This window comes from Oculina patagonica, chromosome 7 (assembly GCF_052425735.1).
Source record: "Oculina patagonica isolate OP01 chromosome 7, crgOcupat, whole genome shotgun sequence".
Taxonomy (NCBI): domain Eukaryota; kingdom Metazoa; phylum Cnidaria; class Anthozoa; order Scleractinia; family Oculinidae; genus Oculina; species Oculina patagonica.
The window spans coordinates 30315316-30342569 of NC_135764.1; the positions used below are offsets into that span (position 1 = coordinate 30315316).

At 38.9% G+C, this 27254-nt stretch overlaps 3 protein-coding genes across 3 annotated transcripts; all 3 read right to left on the reverse strand.

The window, feature by feature from the left end:
• Positions 1-2531: 2531 nt before the first annotated feature.
• Positions 2532-3302, reverse strand: LOC144659376 (substance-K receptor-like). Its single transcript, XM_078519785.1, has one exon. It carries the CDS (start codon positions 3300-3302, stop codon positions 2532-2534), a length of 771 nt encoding a protein of 256 aa, XP_078375911.1.
• A 4630-nt stretch (positions 3303-7932) lies between these two features.
• LOC144659722 (large ribosomal subunit protein uL14) lies at positions 7933-13894 on the reverse strand. Its single transcript, XM_078520220.1, has 5 exons — positions 13863-13894; positions 12189-12401; positions 11240-11311; positions 9211-9252; positions 7933-8062 (listed from the first exon to the last, which is right to left on the reverse strand). The coding sequence occupies exons 1-5, from the start codon at positions 13873-13875 to the stop codon at positions 7980-7982; spliced, it is 423 nt and encodes a 140-aa protein (XP_078376346.1). The 5' UTR covers positions 13876-13894; the 3' UTR covers positions 7933-7979.
• Positions 13895-18867: 4973 nt separating this feature from the next.
• On the reverse strand, positions 18868-26834 carry LOC144659775 (uncharacterized). Its single transcript, XM_078520278.1, has 7 exons — positions 26642-26834; positions 26422-26484; positions 24794-24922; positions 22973-23143; positions 21921-22051; positions 21735-21777; positions 18868-21226 (listed from the first exon to the last, which is right to left on the reverse strand). The coding sequence occupies exons 1-7, from the start codon at positions 26744-26746 to the stop codon at positions 19907-19909; spliced, it is 1962 nt and encodes a 653-aa protein (XP_078376404.1). The 5' UTR covers positions 26747-26834; the 3' UTR covers positions 18868-19906.
• Positions 26835-27254: the final 420 nt, after the last annotated feature.

A 27254-nucleotide genomic window follows, 5' to 3' on the forward strand; every position in this document is an offset into this window, starting at 1 on the left:
GAAGTTTCTCTTTCTGAAAGTGACGTTGCTTTTTCGTCAAAAGAATGAAGAAACATTTAATTACGAGAGTTTCAAGGTGGTCTGACCATCTGCCCTTGCATAATTGGTGCTATCTCACTTGTACTGATCCAATAGGAGTATTCTTTTGACCAGTAATTTATTAGCTTCTTTTTTTTTTTTATTCACGGCGTCCTTTTAACTTGAAGGTTGTCAAAGAGCTTCAAGTTAAGTGTCTTGCTATGCTGTGTCATAGAAAGCTTTATTCGTCGTTTCCGAACACTAAAAAAGGAATTCGCGACTCTTGTTTTCTCCATAAGTGTCCCATAAGTATCACGCACAATAGTTAGCTTGTAGTGAGAAGGCGGTGCACAAAAAATGTAATGATATTTAACAAGCACCTTATCCAACAAATGTTCTATCTAAAACACTGCTACGTTAAATTAGAGTATTTCTGAGGAAAACGTCTTGGATTTGGCCAAGAAAAATGATTTTTTATATTGCTTGTATTCTTTGCCCTTCTTGAAAATCAACTAGCAAAGTTGCTATTTTGGTTCATGATTGAGTCTGAGGGGCAAAGAAAGTGTCATCATTGTGGACAGTCCTAGGTGAACTCTCTGATAATTTGATCTTGACTTTTAGGAGCAAATAGCATATTCTATTTATGTTGCAGATTGGAATTAACTCAAGACATTATTCAAGCATTCATGTTTCAGCTGGTTACTGGCTCTCGCACACTGTTCTATTGCAATGAATTGCTAAAACGGGGACCTATCTTTTTTTCTAGTTAAGAAAAGGCAAACAAATAATTTGGCAGGCTAAAACAAAACGCAATACTTTTCGCCTAGTTAATTTTCTGCACCTGTGACGGTTTCTCGGCTCCTCTCAAAGCTCATTAACTACTCCATTTCCTGCAGTGCGCAGCCTATTAAGGGTCAGTGGAAGGCAACTGTCTTATGTAATTAACTTTATGTAGAATTGGTGTAAGCTAAATAACCTTTATTGTGGCTTGCCCAAAACATGAGTGACCTAAGATATGGCAATTATTTTACATGTTGGATGGCAGAAATGACTTTATATCATCAGTTATTAGTTTTGACATCGTATTCACCAAATAACGAGTTTTATTACTCAAGTAACTTTGATCCGTAAAGGTAAAAAGGTAAAGCATGTTGTCGAGCCAAGTGGCTCCAGTAGCATGAAGCGACTAGGAGTATTTTTACTTCCTCCTGGATGGGATGCTAATCCATCGCAGGGTTACCCGCCAGCTGTAAATTCGCCGGTACTCATTTATACACCTGGGTAGAGAGAGGCACTATGAGAGTGAGAGTCTTGTCGAACCCGGACCGCTGGATCGGGAGTCTGGCGCGCTAACCATTGGGCCACCACGCCTCTCTTGGTCCGTAAAGAGGCGACACATAAAAATTGATAAAAACCATTAATAAAAGACCATAAAAGGGATATTTGCCTTCATTAAGCGGTTGAAAGCATATCGCTGTAGTTGGCGACAGAACCTGTGAATCTCGCCGTTTTCTAGCAATTCATTATTTAGACGGTTTTCGAAGCTTTTCAATGCGAGTGACTAGTAGAACACGAGGAATTGTTATACCCTCAAACATATGCGAGCAAGAAACGAAAAGTGCCTTAACGAAAATTGAGCAGGAATTACGCCCCTTTACCCACCTTCAGACCCCCGCCCCACCCCACCCCCTACCACACGTTTTTTTGCGCGTCCACTTCTTCAATTCTGCTTAGAACAAAATTGTATTAGCCCAAGCAGGTGGCAGAATCAGGCATTTTTCTCGAACATACAAGTCAGTCTTGCAAAAAAGAGATTCCATCCAAGAATACAAACAATAGCATGTGACTTGTAGGGAGCCGGGAGGTGAATAGGAGTAGCAAATCCGCCGATCCGTGCTATTGTTTTGACCAAATCTGTAAATCCGTCACTGTTTTCGTTCAAGTGTGAATCCGCATTACTTGAATACTTTGTGTGGTATCACTGCGTTTCACTGCGACTGACGGTAGATGTTGATTTTTATGCCTTTTTGTTTTAAGAAGTTTCGTTTTACTTCTTGTTTTTGCCACAATTCTCCAAACACACCGACAAAGACCGGCCAAAGTAAACCGAACTTCGTTTTGTATACACGATCTGAACTTTCTCACGTGAATACTCCCTGATAAACATGGAGGCTTGTTTTCAAATAACGAAAGTTTCATGCACCTGTGACTCGTAAACTGAATAAACTACAACTGTACAAAGTAACTTAATGGCCAGTGAACAAAGAATGGTTAAAAAAACTTTCTGTAGAGTTTGCCAATAAATTACAGATGAAGTTTACAAAATAACTATAAGATAATTTTGTAACCAGTGTTCAAGGAAGGCTTATAGACCCGCGGGTCTGCAGATATTCTCTGGTGTACACTGATTCACATTCACATCCCTTTTCCCGCGTGTAAAGGGAACGAAGTGTGTTAAAGATAGCCATTGTTCAGTTGACTTTTTTAAAGTGGCCTGATTGCCCAACAAGTGCTCAAAAACTTCTTAGAATATTCCTTAGACTTTGCCGATAATTGTCACTGAGGAGAAAGCAGATGCAAGGATTTATAGCGCAATTTGCGTGCACCCCAAAACAGGCAACAAACCAGAAGTATTGGAAGCCACAAGACCGTATGTCCGGTACAAAGAGGAACAGAATAAACCAGATACTGTAAGGCAGCCAGCATACTGCAAACCCTAAGACAATAGCAATGGCCATCTTCAGCACATTTTGTTCCCTTTTCACGCGTTGCTGTCTCGCGTTGTCCGATTGCTCGCCTGGAATCGTTTGTGACTTCAGCTTTAAATAAATGGTAATGTAAAGTATGGCTATCAACACTAAAGGGGTATAAATGCCTATAACAAATACTGCTAACATGTAGTTTTCATAAGACGAAGAGTCTCCAAAGACTTCATTCCACTGCTCTGCACACACCAGCCCTCCTTGATATTCAACAAGTTTAAAGACGAAGAGGTTAGGGGAGATGGTAGCCATTGCGACGATCCAAGTCGCGAGAATGAAGAAGGGGCACAGCTTTGAACTGATAAGTGGGGAACGGAGGGGAAACACCACAGCACCAAATCGATCCACTGTTATCAGAACCAGGCTCTGAATAGACACAGAAAAGGAGACATCATGAAAGAAGGGAACCAGCTTACATATGGCCTCGCCATGAGGACCACTGATCAGCCAGGAGTCGACGTACAGCCTTGTTACATCAAGCGGAATCAGGAAAATTAAAAACAACAGATCGGACATGGCCATGTTTAAGATGAAAAGTTGATAGGTCTTCTCATGGTTTTCGTCTTGTAGACAACCAGGCATAACTAATCGATGACATCAATGAAATCATTGAGTAATCAATAGGTAATCGATAGGTAATCAATTGATTAGTCATTGATTATTGCCGATGATCAATGAGTAATCGATGACTAATCGATAGGCCACAAAATTTTTGGTTATCGATTAGTCATCGATTGCATCGATTAGTCATTGATTGCATTGATTAGTCATTGATTTCATTTATTACTCATCGATATCATCTAGTGGCTGAAACCGTATCATGACCCATGGTTACACGTGAAAAAAGCGCGGCACAAACAGTAAAAGTGCTTGCAGCTGTTCAGGTGCGAAATGTAACTGCTTATGACGGCTGTTTCCCTAAGCAGAAGCAGTTTTACTTTGCTGACAAACATCCACCGAACAAAATCTGTAACCATGTAGTCATTTCTTGTCAGCGTACCTGTACATGTTAGTTTCAATTTCAGACTGGTTGGTTCTTACCAGTTGTTATGTTATTAAATAAAGAGTTGAGTAAAGTGAAATATTGCACATTTGAGAATCATCTGTATTTGTGATTAGCACTTCACGTCTCGACATGCTGGTAGGTTATTTGACCTTTTGTGAAGGCGTAATTTCGTCAACAGGAACACCAGTTATAAAGAAAAATACGTCTAACATAGGTTTAAAAATTACGAACGAAAAAAAATGGTACAAGAAAGCAAGAAATGTGTCTTTTGTGCGCAGTATAATAGTCGATGAGTAATCGATGGGTCATCAATGAGTAATCAATAACATCAATGGGTAATCAATTACATTAATGAGTAATCGATGTCATCGATGAATAATCGATAGGCCACAAAATTTTGGGGCTTCGATTACTTATCGATTACTCATTGATCATCGCCAATAATCAATGACTAATCAACTGATTACCCATCGATTACTCATTGATTACCAGTTGATGTCATTGATCATCGATTAGTTATGCCTGGAGACAATTATTCCGATGAAGATGTTTCCAGCCAGCGAGACAATAAACATCAGGCAGTATTAAAGGTCCAGTAAGCGAAGGTTGTTCCGATGTTTGCCGCTGTAAAATTGTAGCAGCTCGATAATTTTATGGATGACGGAGTCAGCGGAGTCCCATTCATTGTTGTGTTCAACATTGTTGACATTATAAGAAAGGAAAGTTTGTTATCGAGTTATTTCTCAGTCTTATTTTTTGCCTAGTTTCTTAAGGAGGCAAAAAATAAACCCTGCTCTTTTTGTTTGACCTTCTGGACGTGGAGTCATACAAAGTTTAACACTACAAAGGAAAACTGGACAGGAGCTTGTAGAAGCAATTTGTCGTGTTTAGGCCTAAAGGCAAGTTTTAATTAAAACAGACCACCTCGAAGTTCGAAGATTGTCCAAGGCGAATTACTTTAAGTGAGGTCGTGTTTTGTCAAAGGCAAATAGAAACATTTAATTACGAAAATTGTAATTGGTCTAACCATCTGCACTTGCGTAATTCTTGTTGCTATCTGACTGACTGATTCAATAGGAATATTGTTCTAGGCCCTTTTGTTCAAGTATTACGCTATCCACTGGACAGGCCCAGCCAGGGGGGGGGGGGTAGTGGGATACCAATATACCCCATTTTTTTGCTCTGGGATACCAATATACCTGAAAACTACAAAAAAATTGATACCAAATACCTATAATTATTACCTAAAAGCCATGTCCGATAACAAAGGCTGGTGTAACTAGGGGACGGACCATTATTTATTTGGAGGGGGAGGGATCTAAATTTTTTTCAAGAGAAACAATTTTTTTTATGTGTCGTTGCCAGGGTAAACAATATTTTTCGGGCTGTGTCTTCCCTCAGACATTTTTTTCTTTGGTGTCCAGATAGTGGCCTTGGTTGGTAATTTATGTATAGAACTTAAAACAAAGCATGTCCTTTTCCTCTTTTTTTTTTTAATTTTTGCAGTGAGCAGGACCTGCACGAACTACTTTAGTTGAACTTTTTATCTACCACGTGTTTTGTGCGACCAGCGCACACCTCATTTGATCAGGGAGTTTTGCAGTAATACAAAAAAGTAATTCAGGATTTTCAATGACAATTTTTATAAGCTGCTTCCAATTGGAAATAGGTTGATGTGACCACAGAAGGGGCTGTGAGGCCCCTTTTCCTAGGGGGGTCTGGGGGCATTTTCCCCCAGAGAATTTTGAAATCTAGAAGATCGGAAATGCAATTTCCAGTGTCCTGGGCATCAAAAAGAGTGCTGTTGATGATATATCATAATATAAATGGCTGACTATCTATTGTCATCAAACTATCTATTTTCTCTTTCTCATGTCTGCAACAATTTATTTGAGCCTTTTTTTTTTCAATTTTTGTTCCCCTCCCCACCTCCAAAAAATAATGGTCTGTCCCTTATTAACAGCTTTGACAAAGTCAAAACCACCATTCATGACCACTCGCAGCATGCGCTCGTATGCAGATTTAGTGACGCAAGAACTGCAGATCTTTCATGATTTTTTTAAAAGTGACACAAGCACTGAGGATAAGACACATTTAAAAAAAAATAAAACACCAACATTGCGCTTATATACAGAATACCAAACATTCAGGAAAACAAAATACTTAATACCCGTGTTTTGGCAAAAAGATACTGAATACCTTGGTTAAAAACACCCAAGATACCGTATACCCAAAACCCCTGGCCGGGCCTGACTGGATAGTGATTTATCCGGTGGATTGCGTTGTCCATCTTTTGAACAACCGGGGCCTCGTCTGTGATTCTTCATTCGGCGTCTTTTAAAGTTGTCAGAGCTTAAATTAAAGTGTTCAGCTGTGTTTTGCCATGAACAACTTAATAAGTCGCTTCCGAATACTTAGCGAAAAATCTGTACTTAATAAGTGACGACCTTGACTACTCAAAAAGCCCGAGACTTTCTTAGCCTTGGAAGAAAAAGCGAGACAAGGGCGTATCTGGGGGGGGGGGGGTCCTGGGGTGCCCGTGACCCCCCTCCCTTTGTAAGACATTTTGTTAAGTCAACAATATACTAACCTTATAATCTGGCGGCGAAAACACGCGAATCCGAAGAATCTACATGGCATCCATTGTACATCTTTCTTTTCCAAGAGCTAGATACTCCAACATTTATGCAGATATTTTGCAGGCTTGTCCCACCCCTCCTGCTGTCTGCTCATCCGAAAAAATGCCACTTTTAGTAGAAACAGTGTGGATGTCGACATGACAATCTGGCAAGTACCCTGGGTGTGACAAAATGTGACACCCCCTCCCCCCCCCCCCCCCCAAATTGGCTCTGATTAAACATTCTTGCAAAGATTTTTTTATTATTTTTTATTGTTGAATATCGCATATGATGGTTGTATGCTATATCAAACAGTAATAAGAGAAAGATAACACATTTCTGAACATTTTGCAAGAGTTAATCCTCGGAGACCCAGGGGCGTATGGACTTTCCCTCGCCCCCACTAACTGCCCCTGGGTCTTCAAGGATGCCAAGAGTTAAAAGTTGGGCCCATTTACTTCCTCAAAACTGTGGTAAGCCACCTTAATGAGCACCTTACTCTAAAATGCAAACTTTATATTTACTTACTAAAACATTGCTACATTAAATTTGAGCATTTCTGAGCAAAACGTTTTGGATTTGGCAAATTTATTGTATATTTTGGCCCGTTAAAAAATATCAACGTAAGCCACTATTTTGGTTCAGGATCGAGTGTGAGAGGCAAAGAATTTGCCATCCTTAAAGAATAATGTGCATACCACATTTGTATGATTGCAGAAACCCTTATGGATTGGGTTTCTGATGATTGTATCAGGCAAAAATAGGATTTTTGGGGTGTTCAGTCAAGTAACAAATAGGAGGGAGATAAAATTTTATGCTTTCAAAATGCAGATTTGTCCACGTTTGGACCACGTTATCGCATTATGTGCTTATTGGCACTTATAGTAGGAGTTAATGAAAGAGAATGAGATAATTTATTTGCAGTTACATACTTCATCTAAAGCAATTGAAAAGGAAGCCTGAGCAAAAAAAAGGTCAGAAACAGGATACAACACGATTTGAACCCTGTAAAGTTGTAATCCTACTTGTCCTCTAGTCTAATTCTGGGGTTGGTGCATTGTTCCTGTTGTTAATTCTATTGTTCTTTAGAAGGGCAGCAAAGCATTACATAAGACCTTGCGTGAGCTGCTACTCAACCCCTACACATCCCTGTGACTCATCTCTACAGTATGTCCTTTTGCAGGGATGTAGCTAAGAAAACACTAAGCTGGCTCATCAACAAGCCCAGCTGGGTTTTCTGGCCTTGGCAGCTATAAAAGTTTACCCAAGTCTTTGTTTTCATGTGAAATTTATAAAGCCAGATTTAAATTCTATCTCAGCCGGTTAAATTAACCATCAGCCTAGCCTGCAGAACAGGCGGTTTATTTTGCGGGTCGAAGTGCGAAGTGCAAGTTTTTACCGCCTGTTCTGCAGGCTACCATCAGCCAGCCCTAAGTGACATCCCTGCTTTTGCATGTCAGCAGCTTTATATCAGCCACGTTTGCAACCAAAAAATTAATGGTCAGAGTTTCACATGAACAGGCTACAGTTTTGTGAAGTCAGAGAGTTTTATTTTAAACATGTGTTCTGTACATTTCATTGAATGCTGCCAGCATTGGAAGCAATCCTTGGCCACAGATCTGCGCACTCCTTTGCTACAGGACCAGTGATAGCAGAACCTGAGAGAAATACAACACTGGTTAAATACTTCTCAATTCATCAAGTTTAACAAAGAAAATCATAACCATGGAGGAGGTTTGTATGCCTGGTCTTAATTAGCATAGATTTTTACGATTTTATTTCTCCTTTTACTCTGAAGTTTTTGTTTCAATTGAGAAGTTATATCAAACTGTTTCACTGGCTATCCAAACACCTTGAATTTCGTCAAAAATACTTCGCTGCGTGTCATAAATTCAACTCTCTTCTTGGTGTTTGGATATCCTGATGAAACAATGTCTCTCACGTTTGATATGTTACTTCTCTCACTGATAGTATTGAAGGCAATTTTCACCAATAAAATGGCTTGACAAAAACTTGAATTTCAATTTTCAGACAAGCAGCTCTCACATTTTGCTGGCCCCGGGCAGTTTCATGGTTGTCCTAGTTTACCTTTTTACAATTTAGTTGGTTGACTACCTGCCTGGGCTCTTGCTCATCGGGGCTGGCAGCGAGTCTTGAAATCGAGTTTACCCAATAAAGAACATTTTGCACAAGCATGGTACAGTTTTTGAACGATTGACCCATTTCTTTACTGGGGCAGTCATGGAGAGTCCAAAAGCAGCAAAATCAAAGGTAGCCACCATCAAATTGAACTGATTGAAATTTCTGGATCATTTGAAGAGTGGAAGATGAAAACAGAGAAGTATATCAAATTTATTTGTTTAAATTTATTACTTCAGGAAAACTCCACTGGTTTGGAGTAAAAACTACTACAATCACAAAATCTATGTCTGTCACTGATATGGCTGATCACTCATGCACTTTCCAGTTATAAAACTCTTTAACCTAGCACTTGACTTCCCCAAGGTTTTAACAATCTCTTTAAAACTACAAAACATTTGGAAAAAACAGTTATCAGTAAGGCCTGGTTCACACTAGCGACATAACAACATAACGGCAAGGTCACGCAAATGTAAAAAAACAGCTCACATTGATGTTTTATGTCACCAGTGTGAACAACATAACATAACGACATAGTTGGAACATAATGACATAGCATAACGACATAAGGAAAGAATTGAACTTTTCTTTATGTTGTTATGTCCATGCCGTTATGTCGTTATGTCGCTAGTGTGAACCAGGCCTAAGTGATAAGGTTAGCATTTACCTTTCATCTCTCCTTTGACATTCACTATGACCCCTGCATTGTCTGTAATGAAAATATTTTGAGATAACAGGGTTTATGTATAACATACTGTAACAATATAATACTTAGATGAGGAATTACTCTTGAGAAAATTGATGTTCTGAGGAATAAAGACACAAGACTGAGTGAATGTAATAGTCTTGTAGAGTTATAGACTTGCCCCAAAGTGCTCATTTGATTCACCGTTGACTGCTAGATATGGATGGCACATGTGGGCTTGAAAATCACTATGGTGTCTGATCATTCAAAGCCATTCATGGATTTAGTGATTTACGTGCTAACACGCACAGACAAATAGACTTCATATTAAATATCTATCAACACTAAGAAGAAACAAGCCTGAGCCCTTGAGCATGTAACCTTAAATGTTAGGGAAAGTAGTGGTACATGTAGTACCGTGGCATGCGTTGTATTGTAATTAAATTAAATTAAAGAATTGTGTAATGGTATTGTAATTAACAATTAGACTACGAGCCCGAGTTTTCTATGAGCAATTAGTCAACGAGGCGCAGCCTCATAGAAAACGAGGGCCATAGTCTAATTGTTTTAGTAGAAACTCTAAAGGATTGCAGTCCAAAACAAACAATATTGTGCACTTTGAAGACCAAATCAAGGAAATTTACCGCTGAAAGAGCTACGCGCGCGTGACTGTTTTCTATCGGCGAATAGAAAACAGTGGGAGAACCAATCACATTTGCGGATTTCCAATAGAACACAGCTGAGTTTCTACTTAGTAAAGTTTTAGCGTACTTAGTGCAACTTTTGTAACGTAAGTTTTTCTTTTCTTTTTAGCATTGTAAGTAGTTTTCTATTCGTAAGCTTTGTAAGTAGTTTTTTTTGTTGTTGTTTTTTTTGTAAGCGTTGTAAGAAGTTTTTTTTTTGATTTGTAAGCAATGAATTAAAATAAAATTTTAAAAAAAGGAAGAAACAAGCCACTAGGAGCAGATCTGATAGAGTTTCAGTCCTCAGAGCTACACAAAACACTTTATATAAAGCTACAGTAAAACCACTTGGATGGAATAAATTATGACAAAGGTGAAGGAAACAAACCCTTCAATGTTAGTTAACTGGACGTTTGTTTTAAATCAATGAACAAGCAATGAAGCCCTGATTGTAATATTCTAGATTAGTTCAAATTCAAATTTAGAGCAAAATGTGCTGTATAAATTATTTAAACACATTTTTTACGGTAGTAATGAATGTATAATGATTAATCTCTAAGCAAGTGCAGAAAGGTAGAAAAGTGCCCCATAGGGCCAACCTTTGCATCAAAACTGTGATCTTGAAATAATTGCAGTGTGCCCAAAGGCTCCTATAAGGAATCTTGGGTGCCCAGCTCTTAAAAGCTTTAATGATAGCAAAGTAATCTAAGTCACCAAAAGGCAAAAGAAAGTTGCTGTGGCACCTGGGCCCTGCTAGAGCACAGCCCTGTTACATGTACATTTCGTATTTCTACTCCCCCTGGATGGGATGCTTGTTCATCACAGGGTTATCTCTCTGGCAGCATTTAATCCACTGGCACACTTTTGTACATCTGGGTGAAGAGAGGCCCTCTAAGAGTACAGTGTCTTGCCCAAGAACACTACACAACGACCCCAGCTTGGACTCAAACTTGCACTGTTAGATCTGGAGCCTCAGTCCAGCACACTAACCACTAGTTTACCATGCCTTCCAAGCAAGCATACCGTATTTTCTCGATTAACCCCCCCCCCCCCCAAGTGTTTATTTCAAACTTCGCCTGGTGGACCCAGTGTTTATTTGACTCCTGCAGTTTGTTCGAGCCCGGAGTTCATTAATCAAGGGTTTTTATTCATTTTTTGACAAAAATTTATCTTGGTTATATGCCTACGGCCTATTATTCGTCAAATAAATAGCTGAGGAGCCTAATTTTAACTCCGACTTGGAGACCTGGCGTTTATTCGGTACCCGGCATTTAATCGAGAAAATACAGTAAAGTACATGTAGATAAAAAAAAGTTTGTGAAACTTACCCTCAAAGTAAATGAACAGTCCATTCTTCCTTCTAAATGCCTTCCGCTGTCTGATAACCACAGCCGGCATCACTACAAATAAGATCACAAAGCAATTTTACACAAGAAAAGGAACACACTTTCTTTTGTTGTTATATTCAGAGAATTGCCCCATTCAGTCTAGAGTTTGAAATACTGATTCCTCTTATTGATTGCTGTGCACTGTTCATTAAGACAAAATCCCATAGTTGATGATTTCTGTTATTCTCAAAACCTATCTCTTTGACAATGTACATGTATACGTATTGTTCGCTGCATGGAGGCAGCGTGGCCTAGTGGTAGGACGCTGGACTTGTATATCCGGTGTCGCTGATCGCTGTCACAACAATTGCCAGAAATGTAAAGCCGCCCTTTTCTGTCAACATTCATTGAAGAAATATAAAAAGTCAACGCAAAAGTTTTCAAAACCATTGGTTCATGTGCAGGAACACACCAGCGGAGCTGTCAAACTTGACATGTTGACGCTCCAAACGTTAATTGGTTCAGTTGAAAAACGCGACGGTTTGTCTAGTCAAACTTGAATGTTTTACCCTTGAAAAAACGCGGAAAAAAGTTTGCCTTTCACGGTCGCTCGAAAATGGTAGTAACAGTCCATTTTTATTAACAAGTGCTATATCAGAGCACTGAAACTATTAACAAGTGTCTATGGCTGCGGACCGCTAGATTGGAAATGGATTCAACTTGAAAAATTAAGACCAAACTTTTCAAGTTGTTTCCGCACATCTTCAAAATATCAATATTAATAGCTGAAGTTTGATTTCTACTTGCAAAAATCAAGGTTATATCTTCCTTATGATGTTCAAAGTTATGTTTTTCATGGGTTAAGTTGCCTACCACTTAATTTCAGAACAGTTTAGCCAAATACTTTACAAAAATCCTTGTGAGATAGCTCCATTACTGCATCTCTCACCTTTTTTCCTAAGCTCTGGTTTTCCTTTTTTGACCGTTGCCAATACCATATCACCTGATCCTGCAGCCGGCAGTCTGTTAAGACGACCTTTGATTCCCTTTACTGCGATGATATACAAGTTCTTGCCTCCTGTGTTGTCGGCACAGTTAATTACTGCACCTACTGGCAGACCCAGCGAGATACGAAACTTCCCTCCGGAAGAACCTCCACGTCCTGGAGAAAGAAATAACATATATGGTTTGATTAACCCTTAATGATTTCATTACAGTGAATTTTCTTGTATTTAGATGGTCAGTGCATAGCCTAAATAAGAGGACAACGTTTAAATATACCTCTCATTTGGTTCAGCTTAACATTAACTTTCAAATTCTCCCAAACCTATGATGTTGGTCTTATGCAAGATAATCCAAACCTTAGATGTAAGTCTCATAAATGCTTGCAAAACTTCCAAAAGTGAGTATTTCTTAGTGGAATGCTCCTTTTGTTTACAATTTTGAAGCTTTTTATACCCAGCTTTTTAATACAAAAAACATATTAATAGCAATATAATTTTCACATTTTTTCAAGTGAATTCAGATCCAAAGTGCAATATACATGTAAACATTCAATTCAACTGCAGTTCTTGGCAGGTCAAACACAGAAACAGGGCCACTATTGCACGTCATTGAAAAGACAGGATGCCTCGTCTATAAAGAGTGCCGACACGGTGGACCGAAGTGGCCCTGCTTCTGTAGTTGCTCCCTTGGCAGCATTCAAGCCCAAGTCATGGGGGAAAGTATTGGAATTCTATCGCACAATTTTTAGATATCACCATATCCAAAAATAACTCTCTTGACTTTTATAGACAAGACAAGAAAACACTTAACATTAGATTTCATAACAACACTGAAGACAACATTTATAATATGTTTGCCTACTACCGAAAGATGGTTTCTGGCATTAAGAAGCTAGCAAAAAGACAAACATTAAACACTGACTTGATATCGGTTTAGGTACGAGAATTCGAACTGCCCATATTTATGGAAAATCTTTAATACAGATCAGACACAAGCTTATACAATTGTACATCACATCACCTTTAAGTCTAATTTCACCTCAGATTTACAAGGGTAGCTGTACGAAAATGGTTATTTTCGATGTCTCTAGAAATTGCTTTAAATCCTCAATATACTTAAGCCTTGTACTATTTTCGGTTAATTATGACTGCTACCTGCCCTTGATGAAGGCTTTAACTAACAAGGACCTACAACGCCACAGACAGTAAAAAAAATTACAGCAGCCTAACAGCTACAAGTCGACGTAACCTTACTTCACGATGATATACCGTAAATTCTACGAAATATAATCACTAAAGGATGGAAAAGAGCGGGGATTATTTGAGAAAAGAATGGAGACTACTAGCAGCACTTTAGGCTGACAAAAATGTTGACGAAACAAATGCAATCTGCAACAAGAATATGGGTGCATGGAAAGATAATCGACATTCTTCTCTTTAGCAACACATTGACATTTGTCGAGAAAATTTCCGACGAAAATCAAAGATATACGAAAAAGTAATTGGATAAACACAAAATGAATTTATTGAACTTCTTATAGGATGGTGGATTAAGGCAAGAACGGGTCTTAAAGAGCCGATGAAACCCGATTGCGGTAGCTATCTTTCGCTTTCCTTACCTCTCTTCGACATGTTGGATTGAAAAAGAGGGACAACGTGAAACGCGCAGGCGCTAAGTCGCGCTAAGTAGGTCCCAGTCCTTTGGGTGTTTTCTCCTCCTCTGTGGGGTGAGGAGGGTTGTTTTTGTCGATCGTCGATCGATTCGAAGGAGAGAGAAAAGGAGAAAACTCAGCCGAAAATTTTCGTCGATCAGGCAAATTAGACAAATAAGTTTTAAAACAATCTGTTTTACTGAATCAGTCGTCGGTCCACAAAGAGCTCAGGGAGGTAGAGAGGCATTTCGGTGGCTATTTCTTGGTCAGCGAATCGGAAATACAGAGTACATATGCATACGGCCAGTCGCCTAGGCTATGCGAAGTGGCGAAAAATAAAAGCATATCGGAGAAATCATCTTTGAGCTAGTCTGGTTGAAAATATTGAGGAAATAGGCTGAAATTTAAACAATCTTGCTTTATATGTCACCGCAGGGTACCATCCTATCATCGATCGGGGAACAGTTAATTTGTCGTCGAAATCGTATCCGAAAAGTCTTCAATAAATATAAAATTGGCAAAATTAAATTGCAAAGCGCATCTTTTGGCTTTTTGAGTCAAACCGTCAAGAAAATAATGGCACACTGCAACTTGCAGCGCCACTGGAAGCGAGTCACTGACTAAGTCAGTATCCTACAGATTTAGGTGAGTGAAACGAGGATACGTTTATACCGAAACACTCCAGAGGAGGTTTATGAAAGTGTCTCTCGACCGTGCGCGAGGCATCGGGAGTGACTAGATATGGAAAGCTGGGTTGGCATTGGCGTCCTAGAAGGGTACCGAACCAGAGCTGTTACGGATATCACCAGATCAGCCACAAGTGGCGATGCGATGGAGGTATTCGTAATAGCACCCTACGCTTCCGGTTACTTCAAAGGACCACTCTAGCCTTATATAACGATCGCTATTGAATTTCTCGCACTTGTGGTAAGCGAATTTTGACTTTTCCGCTAAATTTTCGGGTTGTGTTTTGGAAAATAAGAAAAGGCGTAGACAATCGTCTTAAGTTGACCTTTTTGCCGTAATTTGTTCTTCAAATCCAATTTAATTTTGATAATTTCGAATACGCATGCGTGGTAGCGTTATTAAATTTTGCCGTGGTCGCCTAGCCACAGGTACAGGTATGTTTAATTTTCAATCACATTATAATATTTTATTTCCTTTAAAGTTTACCTGTAAATCGTGCATCTTTCAGAAGATCTTTTTAGTGCGAAGTGACCTGATCAGTTCGCGGCCCAGTGTAGTTTATTCTTTTAGTTATATAACCAGCGCGGTCGATATTCCTAAAGAACGATACACTACCTTTCTCCACCTGGATTCACTAGTTTCCATCTGTGAAGCAAACAAATACATAATCTGAACGCCAAACTATCGTGAACCACACAGCGTGTTCAAACTTCTAGATATCATATAAGAGAAAAATATCTTTGCTCTCTTGCTCTCTTGAAGTTGTCAGGAGTCCTGTCACTGTCCGATCCTGACTTTGGCCGGTCGTTTAGACGAAATGGAGGTGAAACCGGACCAAATCAAGACTGTATAAGCCCAAAACATTTTTTATTCTTTCTTTCGTAATGCTAAATGAATCGCAAAAAAAACAAAATACCGTATTTATTCGATTAAGCGCCCAACCTCGAATAAGCGCCCTCCCTGTAGGTAGAAAAAGTTTATAAGCGCCAAGCCTCGAATAAGCACCCACACCCAACCCCTCTAAAAAACTGAAGTGCAAAACAGGAGTATTGATAATATTTGAAATTGAGATTGAAATTGGCTTTAGTACTGCCAAGAGACTGCCACGTGACCGAGTCTTCTTAGTATTTTACGGAAACTTTCAATGAACAGTTACAATTCAGTTTTGGATGATCTTCACGTTTTGTTATTTTATATTGTGTTCTTGCAAAATAAACGTACTACTCGCTAAAAACGGTGAGAATTTAATAAGCGCCCAGCTTCAAGGCCCGAATAAGCGCCCACTCTCAAGGTCCAAAAATTTAATAAGCACCCAGGGAGGTTAATCGAATAAATATAGTATAGCACAATGCCCGCATTGCCCGGGCGGGGGGGGATAAACGACCTAAGGGACAGACTATTTTTTTTGCTGGAGGGGGGGGGGGGTATGAAATATTTTCCTCTGCAGGCTTTTTTTCCCTTTAATTTATGCACCTCTGCAAACATACCCCCTCCCCCACCGTCCAGAAAAATGGATCGAGTTGAAGGGATTATGTGGGAGAAGCTTGAACATGTCCCCAGAAAAATCCGTACTGGATTTAGTATCGTGGAACTCGAACATCCACCAAACACCTATCCATACTTTCTACTCTTATTGAAACCGTTATACAAGCTGTAGAAGACCTAAATGTAATAATTGAACCTAAATGTAATAACATTTAATAATTGACCTTAAAAGACTTAAAATGTCTTCGTAACACAAAGTGGTTTGTTGAGCCATCTGTCACGCCATCGGACAAGTTGCTGTATTCATCATGAATCAAACGTAACTAATGAAAAACATAAATCAAGTGACTTCAAATTGAGGGTCTCAATGGGGTGGTGGCTTTTACGGTTAACGATTAAAATTAAGGCTTTTTTCGGCTAACGGTTAATTTTTTTTCCACTACGGTTAACAGAAGTTAAAAATGAATTTCCATTGTATTTAAAAGTTGAAATTTAATTTCCGTTATTGAAAAACATATTTTAGGTCTCAGAGGGTCTGAATAGGGTTTAGTGTTTTTAAAGTGTTTTTGTGTATTTGGCGTTCAGTTTTACACTAAACATAAAACATTAAGCATTAAAATTAAGTATTAAACATAAAAATGTTATTTACCCATAATTTTTTGTGTTTGGTGTTAAATTTGGCCAATTTTTTTAATGTTAACTGTTTCCGGAGAATACCCATAGTGAAAAATCCATAGTCTTAAAGATTTTAGCATTGAAAATTCTTATCTGCTCTTCTAAAATCGATAAAAAAAATCACTCATGAACATTGAGCCCGTGCTATGTTCTCGTCGGAAATCTTCGTTATTCTTGGGACATCCTAGTCAAATGGAATAAAAGGTTGCAAAAAAAAACTAAAAAGTGAAATTAATTGCATTCAAAATAATCTTCATTAATAGGAACACAAAAACTACAAATTTGGGGTAACATATCTGTCAAAATGCCGTTGCCGTGGTAATGACAAGTTCCTCGACACAGCAGCCTACCCTACCAAATTATTCCCAGATAAATTTAAGATAAACTCGCAAAGTTTGTCAGTTTGGTTGAATCTTGAAAAAAGTTTAAAGTCAGTACGTCCCCCGATCTGGATAGGGTTAATGAGGTGATGGTTACGTCATCGATGACGTTATTATAATAGAGTTTTAAGTCTGAATGTTGTCACACTTAGGAGTTTATATGTTATTACATTTAGGGTCAGTTATTACATTTAGGTCTTCTACACAAGCTACCTTTCTACAACGATTGTTACAGTTGTTAATTGTGCCCCAAGGTGGGGGGGGGGAGAGGGTGGCTCAACTGTAGCACCCAGGCAGGGGACTTGAGGACCTATTCCACACGGGAAGTTAAAGGAATTAAGTCAGGTCTGGGATGGGGGATATAGTGGGACTTGACAATGTCAGGACCTCATTGGGCGTCTGACGTAGTACAGTACAGTTAAAACAATAAATTCCATGGACAGCTGACATTGTCTAGGCTTTGTTTTATTTTGTATGACTCTTTAATATATATGCCTGTTCATTTTTAATTCCCCGCCACCGTCCAGCTTGTACGGGCCTGTTGATGAAGAAAAGTTATCGCTGGTATGAGGGCGACTTCTTCTTATAAATTTCTAAAAAAACTAAGCCGCGAACTTTTTATACGTAAAATTGCAAACTTGGCTTGGTGGCAGGTTGACCCTGGGAGGGGGGAACCTTTTTTTTCATTTTAACACCCTGGCTCTTTTAGACTCTCCTTCCAGGGATAAGTCGAGACATACAGAGCATGCATGAAATCTGGAGGGTCAGTTATTGGTTTGGTTGGCAGGGACAACTCAGTTCTTAAATAAACACTCAGTAAAGATGGTTCGAGAAACCAGGGCCAACTTATCTTCATAAAAACGGGCCCTAAGGTCCCGTCCACATTAATCCGAAGAAACTTGAAAACGCCGTATTAAATGTTTTCCATCCACACTGGTCCGGATAAAAAAAACCGCATCTTTTTCGGTTAAAAGCAGATAAAATGCAAAAATCCGTTTTCTAAACGTTTTGCGTCCACACAAAAACGCGAAGCCGGCCTTTTCAAATTTACACACTCTAAACGGTGGGCAATTTATCCGGATTAGTGTGGACAGCAATGGAGGGAGTTGGCCAAACTGGAGAAAAAAGATGCATTTTCAACTATAAGGATTAGTGCGGACAGGGGTGAGTCGGGTGGTCTTCTGCTGCAAGCAACGAACCATGACATGTAAAGATACCAGTGAGTGACATTGAAAGGTTAGGTTTGGTGTCACCCACAGTGCGACACACGCACTAGTTTCCAGGCGCTGCTCCTTGCTCGTTGAGTTGAGTTGGAGCCCCGCGCTCCCCCATCTACCGAAGATCCCTGGGACGAGAAAGATCGTCACTTGTTAAAGAGGAGAACGCTTAGGGGGAGCAGGGATGGCGCAGTGGTGAGAGCGCTCGCCTCCCACCAATGTGGCCCGGGGTTCGATTCCGGCCCGGTGCCATATGTGGGTTGAGTTTGTTGCTGGTTCTCGCCTTGCTCCGAGGGTTTTTCTCCGGGTTCTCCGGTTTTCCACCCTCCTGAAAAACCAACATTTCCAAATTCCAATTCGACCTGGACAGAGGATCCGCATGAAAACCAGCTAGCGCTGATGTGGCTTCCTCTCTAAATATCGCAATTTTTTTTTAATTTTATAAGGGTGAACAAAAGCAAAATTAAAAGATCTAACCTTTTTTATTTTGATAACTTATTTCATTAACGTACCACAGTTAAAAAAAAATTAACAATTAAAGCATCGCTAATGATTTAGTAACAGTATAGACTAAAATTTTCAGTAAGTGGAAACAAGCATATCACCTATGGTTCTGGTGGAAACCATGATTGCTACGTTTAGTTCTACACAAGTTCGTTTATAACAGCTCTTCTATTTTAAATATAACTTATACTCTTTTACTTTAAATTTACAGTTAAAATATATACATTGAATAGGGATATATATTCTTTTAAATAACGAAATTTCACGAGGGTTGCCATCATATATACTGATAAAATAATAATTAAAACCCACGTTCATTTAAAGCCAGTAAATATATATGGTCTATATATAATGCTTGTTCGAATATGAGAACACTGCTTCCTTAATATACAATTGATGAATAATTGGCAAATGTCTAAACTAATATCCTTCCCTTAACTTTGTTAATAGTGGGACTGTTAGAGCTTTAATTTAACAGATAATGGTAACAAATAAACCGGGACATACAATATTGACTCTTTTGTGTTAGTAAATAGCAGGTTTTTCCCTGAGAGTTATATAAACCGCTTTGAAAAAAATAAAAATATTAACAGGGTATGTTGAACATACAACTGTATCCTTTTTACAAGCATTTCCAATTCTTTTTTGTTTTTGAATTGGAGCAATATAAAAATAAACAAAATACTAGCTAACCAACTGTCTGGACATTCTGCAGTCAATTAACAATTTTTTAATACAACTCACTGTCAGGGCAGAACGACCTTCCATGTTCAGAATGACGTCAACAAGAATTTTCTGAGCCAGCGGTTCTTGTCGAAAAGGTCGCTAAGTGACAACTGTCGTCACATGAGATGCATCTTCACTGCAACGCAACTTTGAAAGAGCTCGCCCTGCTTCTAATTGGGCAATTACAATCGCTAATCCCCCATTCTGGTACTTGTTTTCCAGATCGCACAACCGACCCAAAAATAAAGCAAAATTTTATCTCATTTAGGAGCAAGATGGATAACCTCGCCCTTTTGCAGGATTACATTTTCTTCGAGGGAAGACAAAGGTTTCACATTCATTTGGTGTTGTCCTCTGTCGAAACAGAAGAAGATTCCTGCATTACCTGGTCGCTACTTGGTAAAATCTCAAATTTCAGTTCCTCCTCACCTAGCGAACTAGGAGTTGAGCTTTCCTGTTCAATCAATACAGACGAGCCATCAGCGATATTCTCTGTTAAATCCTGTTGTTGATCAGCTTCGCTTATCGAATTAGACTCGCCATTGTCAGTAACTGTTTGGGTACCTTTTTCGTCTGGCGTACCTTCAGATATAACGCTATTTTCACTTTGCTGTTCTGTAGAAGTCGCGGTAGCCACAGATTCTTGTTTCATAAAAGCATTATGTGTCTCGTAATTATCTGCAATTGTGCTGGCGTTGTCTTCAACTTGTAAATCAATTTTATTTGCAGTGTCACTTGTACTACTTTGTTCCAGAGGATCCGTCATATAAGCGGATTCTTGTGTCGTAGCTTCACATGTGTGACTCAACGAGCTGTCTTTATCAAGCACAGTAGTCAAGGAATCTTTGTTGCCAGCCGCAAGCTGTTGATTTACAAACCCTGTGGTGGAACGTTTCTCGTTCTCAGATGTTTCAGCTCCATGCTCAGTCGCCAGCAGCACTTTTACAAACTTCTCCTGCTCTTTATCAGACAAACTAGTATCAATCACTTCCGTCTTGTCACCTAATGAACTCACACTGCTCTCAACTGACAAAACTGTTTTTTCCACCTGAGAAATCGATGCCTTTGAATCAGAACTTAAAGATTCACACAGTACTTCTTTGTTACTTTCAACACTTACAGTGCTATCACACATTTGGTCTTTTAAGGTTGTTAAATCATTTTCACCTTGATAAATAACAGACTCTGATTCGCTGTCTACCTTGCTGGATAATTCATGATGCTTACTTGCAGCATACAGTTGTTGCTCGTCAACAGAGCTGCATCCCTCAGGGTCTCCATCTCTTTCTCCCACAGGCATCCCACTCTTAGCTTCTTCAACTACCATAGTCTTGCTGGTCTGTGCATGCCTTGTTGCCGAAACTAAAGCTATCTTTAATCCATAAAAGGGCTTGCTTTTTAACGCAGACCGCTCGCCCAAGTCCTTAAAAGGAAAATTTGTTTCCGGTCTGATGCTATCACGTGCAAAATCCCCGACTGGAGATTCTGCCCCAACCCCCTGTTCTCGCTCATTCAGAATAGTGTCCAGGCTATCGCGGCTTTTCCTCATCTCGTGAATCTCTTCGCTGATTCCTTCCAAGTTTTTCAACGCCAACGAGTACTTCCGTTTTGCTTCCTGGAGACCCTCTTGAGTGATTTCAACTTGCTTCTTGTGAGCCTGACAAGGGGAAAATAGCTTTAGTGAAAAAGTTATAAAACAATGCAAAATCAATGTACACTGCAGCGTAAAAGAGTCAAAGGGACAAGAAAGCATAGCGAAGTCATAGCTTTACACCAAGAGCAACTTGATGTGTACACTGACTGCTCGAGCGTTTTTTTCTTGGCAAACGGGAGAAGTTTGGGTTAGACAAAAGGAGAAAAGGGGGGAGTTCAGTTTAAAATAATTATTCTGACATTATAACATTGAAGTAATAAAGAATTTCAGTTTTATATATATTTTTCGCCTGTATCAGCAATAGACAAACAGCTTATGGAAATTGTGTTCAAAAAATAGGAAAAATAAAAATGGAAAATCAGTATTAAGAAAATAATAACACTGTCTTTAACACACATTCAATCTCGTTCCCAGGGTCGCTCTCTCCCTGCTCCCCAGAGCGAGAGGAGAGCAGGAGAAAGAGACCCTGGGAACAAGGTTACATTACATTAACTTGATCACGATCATTTACCTCTAAGATTTGATCATACTTCATCTTCAAATCAAAGTATGGCCTGAAACGAAACAAATTGAAGTTGATACCATGATGGTAATACCCCAAACCCTGATGTCCCATTCAATGGCCAAACAACTAAAAAGGCACGACAATTAATGAAATTCCTTTTTTGTACAAATAATAGATAAATACTTATGGTACCTTGATTTGCTGATGGCAGACTTCAGTTTTGTTCTCAATTCCACCACTTGACTACCAGCTTGACCAAATGCACGTGCTGTTTCAAGATGTTCTCTTTCACTCAAAGCTCTCTCTTTATCAGACTCCATCACCTACCAAAGCAAAAAAAAACACTTTAAAAGGAGGCTCAAAAGGGTTTTTAGTTCTTTCCATTCTCTTATATACTTTGACAGGTTAGTGCTACAAACACTTATCAGTTACCACTACAAAAATGGTATGGCAAAGCTAAAAAAATTTCTGAGCAGTTTCAGAGCCACCTTATATTTTTATTGCTTAAAGAGCCAGCTTTTTGCTAGTTTCACCAGCTGAAATTTCACCACTAGTAAGCAAACACTTGGGGTAATTTTGAAGGTACAAAAGCCAGAAAAGCTGGCTGATAAGCTTGTTAAAGATGATTTCCAGTCTGTACTGCGCAATCTCCACCTGCAATGTTTGTGAGTCCCACAAACAGAAGAATGTTTACTAGCAAAAATAAAAATTCCGCGACAAAACTTACCTTTTTCTTCATTATTAACGCCAGATATCCTTGCAAAACAATAATAACAAGTAAAAGAAGCTCGACGGTATTTCAAACGGACGTTTTAGCTCGTCGTGAATTCTTAAACGAAACGATCCGTATTGGCAAACTAAAAAACTTCATGTACGCTATCACCGAAGTGTAACGTTTCAACGAATTCAAAACAAAAATGAAAACAAACCCTGAGTCTGCGCAGTACGGACTGGAAATCATCTTTAACGAGCCTGTTTAGTTTTTTCTTAGCTACATTCCTAATCATCACCATTTTGCAGAGAGCAAACAATCTGGGGTTATTTTGAGTAACCAAGCGATTTTGCCAAGAAAATAGAAAAAATTGATAGACTGAAATAAAAAATAATAATCTTTAGAAAGAGCGGGTACTCCCATGAGCTCTTTAGTTGACATATAATATTACAAACAAATTCAGCACAGGGTCCCCAGCACACAGTGTAGTCACAGACAACATTATGAACAAAATCAACACAGGGTCCCCAACCTTAAGAACAGCCTGATTCAACATTTCCTGCCATGTTGGATCCAGTACTTTATGTTCTTTGGACGTGGAAACTAGTTTCTGCTCAGCTCTGGCAAGCATTTTCTTGGCTGACTGTTGAGCGCTGCATGCTCTCTCATATTTCAATGCTGCTTTCTGAGTCTCGATCTGCGACTAAGAACAGAAACAACATGGGAGTGAGAATCACATAAGGTGAGAATCACACTTATAATAACCTTTTTTTAAGTTAAAAAAGGTGAGGGTTCGAACCGAGGTCATCCCAATTTCAAGTTCCGTCGCTTGCATCTGAGCATGAACACTCGCCGCCGAAACATGATCTAATTGGGTATCAAAAGTGGCATGATTGGTCATCAAACGTTGAAGTTTAGCAGACCGTAACGGCAACTTTTGCGCTCAAAATGCTCACCATAAACACTGGTTACAGGCAAAACTTTACACCAGAAGTGATTCAAGTGAACCTGCAACTGCATATCGACAGAGATTAGTATCAACTTGTCAGAAGTAGTCTTCATATCCAATATTTCCGCCATTTCGAAACCGGAATGTGTTGAACTTTTGGCGCGAAAGTTGCCGTTATGGTCTGTCAAACTTCAACATTTGATGATGAATCATGCCACTTTTAATACCCAATTAGATCATGTTTCGGCGGCGAGTGTTCACACTTAAGATAAAAGCGACGGTATGTGTCATATCCACTAGGCTAGTCCAATGACCAGGGGCGAGAACCCTGAATTTTTTTGCTAGAAATTCTAACCCCAATATATATGTAAAGGCTAATCGCAAGCAACATTAGCTAACATAGGCTAACCAGAGAACTGTTTATTAAATAATAGGGTTACCAGAGGTTGACAATAATTCATGCCCACTTCTGAAACAATAATAGTATCATTGTAAGTTGTCACTTTCTACATCCTTTTTTAATTAGCATTCTTTTTACACAGTCATATATTTTTGATTTTTATGTGTATCAGTGATATATTTAAATCTTTAACATTTCACTTCTTGCACATTTTGTATCCATAATTTTGAAGACAACAGTTCGGGTTCCCAAGGATGAGAGGGATGTTCACTATGAATTAAAAATAACATTCACAACAAAAAATATTTGTGATTATAACCCACTCATACTCATTATTTTTTGCGCGCGCTCATTGGACAAAACGCATCACGTGGTACAAAATCGGAAGACGGGTATCAGCAAATATACCCCGTCCAATATTGATATCGTCGCCGGATTTTGTAGGCAAGCACAAAACAAACGAATGAAGTCATGTTATTTAATTCTAACTTTTAATGAATCACAGAGTTAAAAAGTCACGTAAACCAATCAACTTACATTTGTTTTAACCACAGTTACGCCGGGTTTATTACGTAGGTTTTTTCCTATAAATTTACTGGCGATAAAGCGCGTTGTAGAAATCAATTGGAGGGTCATAAAATAAATAAACCCCTTTCTGGCTTGCTAGTATATTGGAGGATAATGCCCTTGGCTGAAAGATTGTCCTCAAAATTTCACAGTTGCCCTCGAAGCTTCGCTTCTCGGCCAACTGTTCATTTTTCGACAATCTTTCAGCCTTGGGCATTATCCTCCAATATACCAGCCGCCTGAAGAGGTTTATTTACGAAATATAATTTTGTTTGCAGGTATTGGAGGCATGACAGACACTGCCACTTAAAATAAGACCCCCTCAAAGGTATAAAGGAAATTTAACAGTAAATACAGGAAACACGTAGAGGTCATACAGTAATCTAAAAAATCTGAAAAAGTGGGGTTCATTTGTAAAATAATGATTAAATTCAAACCTGCTTTGCTTTGCGGACAGCATCGTAATAAGGTCGTGCCTGGTTTATACACTTTCCTAAAAAGCTGGCTTGACTTTTAAGAATGTATGCAGACTCAGTGAGAGTCTGCCTGAATGTTGCTTGAAGTTCCTGAAAGTAACATTTTTTAACATTTAATATTTTAGATCCTTCATGCAATTCCAGTTCAAATGTGGTTACAAATTTATCTGCTATCTTGTAAGGCTGTCCCCTTTGATCTTTCTCCGTTTACCATTGAATGGATTTCCTAATTTTGGGTTGGTCAGTCGGATCAAAATAAAAACTTAAAAAAATTAAAAGCAAGCTGGAACTAAGAGCCTGGAAAACAACAAAACATGTTCACAAAATCAACATGGCGACAATGGAGAAAGAAACGATTGATGATACAGTAGTGGTTAAACTTAGCTGAGAAAAGTAAAAACAAATGAGCCACCAACATTTTTTTGCGATCTGTGAGCATCCACGACTTTCCAGCAACCGCTGGAATAGAAACTGAACCCCAAAATTTGGGTCAGTCGGACGAAGGTAAACAGAGAAAAAAGGAGACAGCTCTTGCTTAATAAACCAACTAATTTAGTATAGGATCATCCAAATAAAATGTTTCGTTTCCCATCGCCCGACCGACCCATTTTTTTTTCAAAAAGTAAAAAAAATATTCCAGATTCACTAGTCAAAGAAGCAAGTACAAGTTTTTTTGGTTTGGTTTTTTTTGGTATGATGTGATGTCTTTAATAAATATCAATACTACGTTATTTAAAACTACTAGTAAGGAATAACAAACAGAAAGACCACGTTTTCGAGTTGACTTTGTAATCAGGCTTTCTTACTTAGCAGCCCGGCCTCTTCTGGAACCCAGAACCTGAAGTAATCATTCTTTTTTTTTGCCAGACTGACCGACCCACCATCACAAGAGATGGGGCGATGGGAAACGAAACATTTTATTGGGATGGCCTAGGGTAAAAAAGGAGAGAAAACATGACTAGTACCAAATCAAGCAGCACATACCCCTATAAAAAAATGTTAGGTAGTCCCCCCACCCCCCAGCCCTAAGGTGAGCAGAATCTCAGATGGAAAAGAAATTGAGCACAAGACACTGAGTCAGACTTTTGTTTACTTAGACTACCATATATCCGACTGACAGAAAAACCACTTTAAAAACACAATGATTCTATGACAGACTTATAAATTTATTGTCAAGTAACCGACGACGAAACAATGACGAATCAATAGGATTAGCACCTGCTTATATTAGGCATAAAAAGGAAAAGGGAATTGAATTTCTAAAGCCGTGATTGATCACTTAAAGCTTAAGTAAGACCAAAACCACCCACGGCAATTTATAAATATATAGCAATCAAATTTATCAAGCCTTGAATTGTCAGAAGTGTTTTTAATTCTAATAAAAAACCCCGAATGCAGACAACAACTCTTGTAAACAAATTAAATCTGGCTAGCAATCTCGCTTGTTATTTTGGCTTTAGTACCATCGGTTGTGCTGCATAATATAAAAAAATTCTTGCTAAAATTAAAATCACCAACTTATTTAAAGGCAGAAAACAGAAAAATTAAATATTTAAGCTAATTTAGCTTGTCAGAAATCGAAGACGTACCTCGAGATCTTGTTCCAAGCGGTTGATTTCTGCTGTCGAAGAGTTTAGTCGATCAAGCTCTCCCTGAAATAGAAAAAAATGGATTAAACGTGGCTTCGTAAATCTGAAGGTTTTTGCTAGCAATTGAAGCTCGAAAATGAATAATGCATTAAACAGTTAAGTTAGGGAGTTGTACACGATCATTTCTTGACCAGCAAATGACAGTATTAAGCAGTTATACCTTTACTCGGGGATCTAACATTTCTTCTCCGTCTTCTTCTTCTTCCCCGTCTCCGTCGCCATCTCGAAATCGCTCTTTACTCTCAGTATAGGTCTGTGAAGCCATTTCTATAATGACCTTGTGGCAAAAGTGGTAAGAGTTGAAATTTATACACAGAGAAGTTGATTGCACCCGAAGCAAGGCTCTTACGCAAAGCAGGTGTTTTGAAAGGATGGGCCGATACTCGATACCAAATATTCGATACATCGATATTTTGACAATTTTGAGAAGTATCGATACTTTCAATACGTTTTCGATACTTCTCACGTGACTTGAGCCTGCGGTCCTTGGTCACCAAATACGCTCTGGGTTGATCGGTTTAAATCCCTTGGTCAGCACCTGAAGTTAAAAAATGCAATTTTGCTCAAGCAAATATTGTTGTTCTTGTCAATATTTGAATTTTTCTTGCCCTGACTTGATGTCCACGGAGCACACACTGCTGATGTAAGAGTGAAACAAAAAGACCAAAAATCAGCATTCGTGCTTTCTATAATGCCAGGACTGTTTTGAATTCTTAGACAAGTCACGTGACATACATATGATGTATAAATGAAAAAAAGTAAATACTACGCTG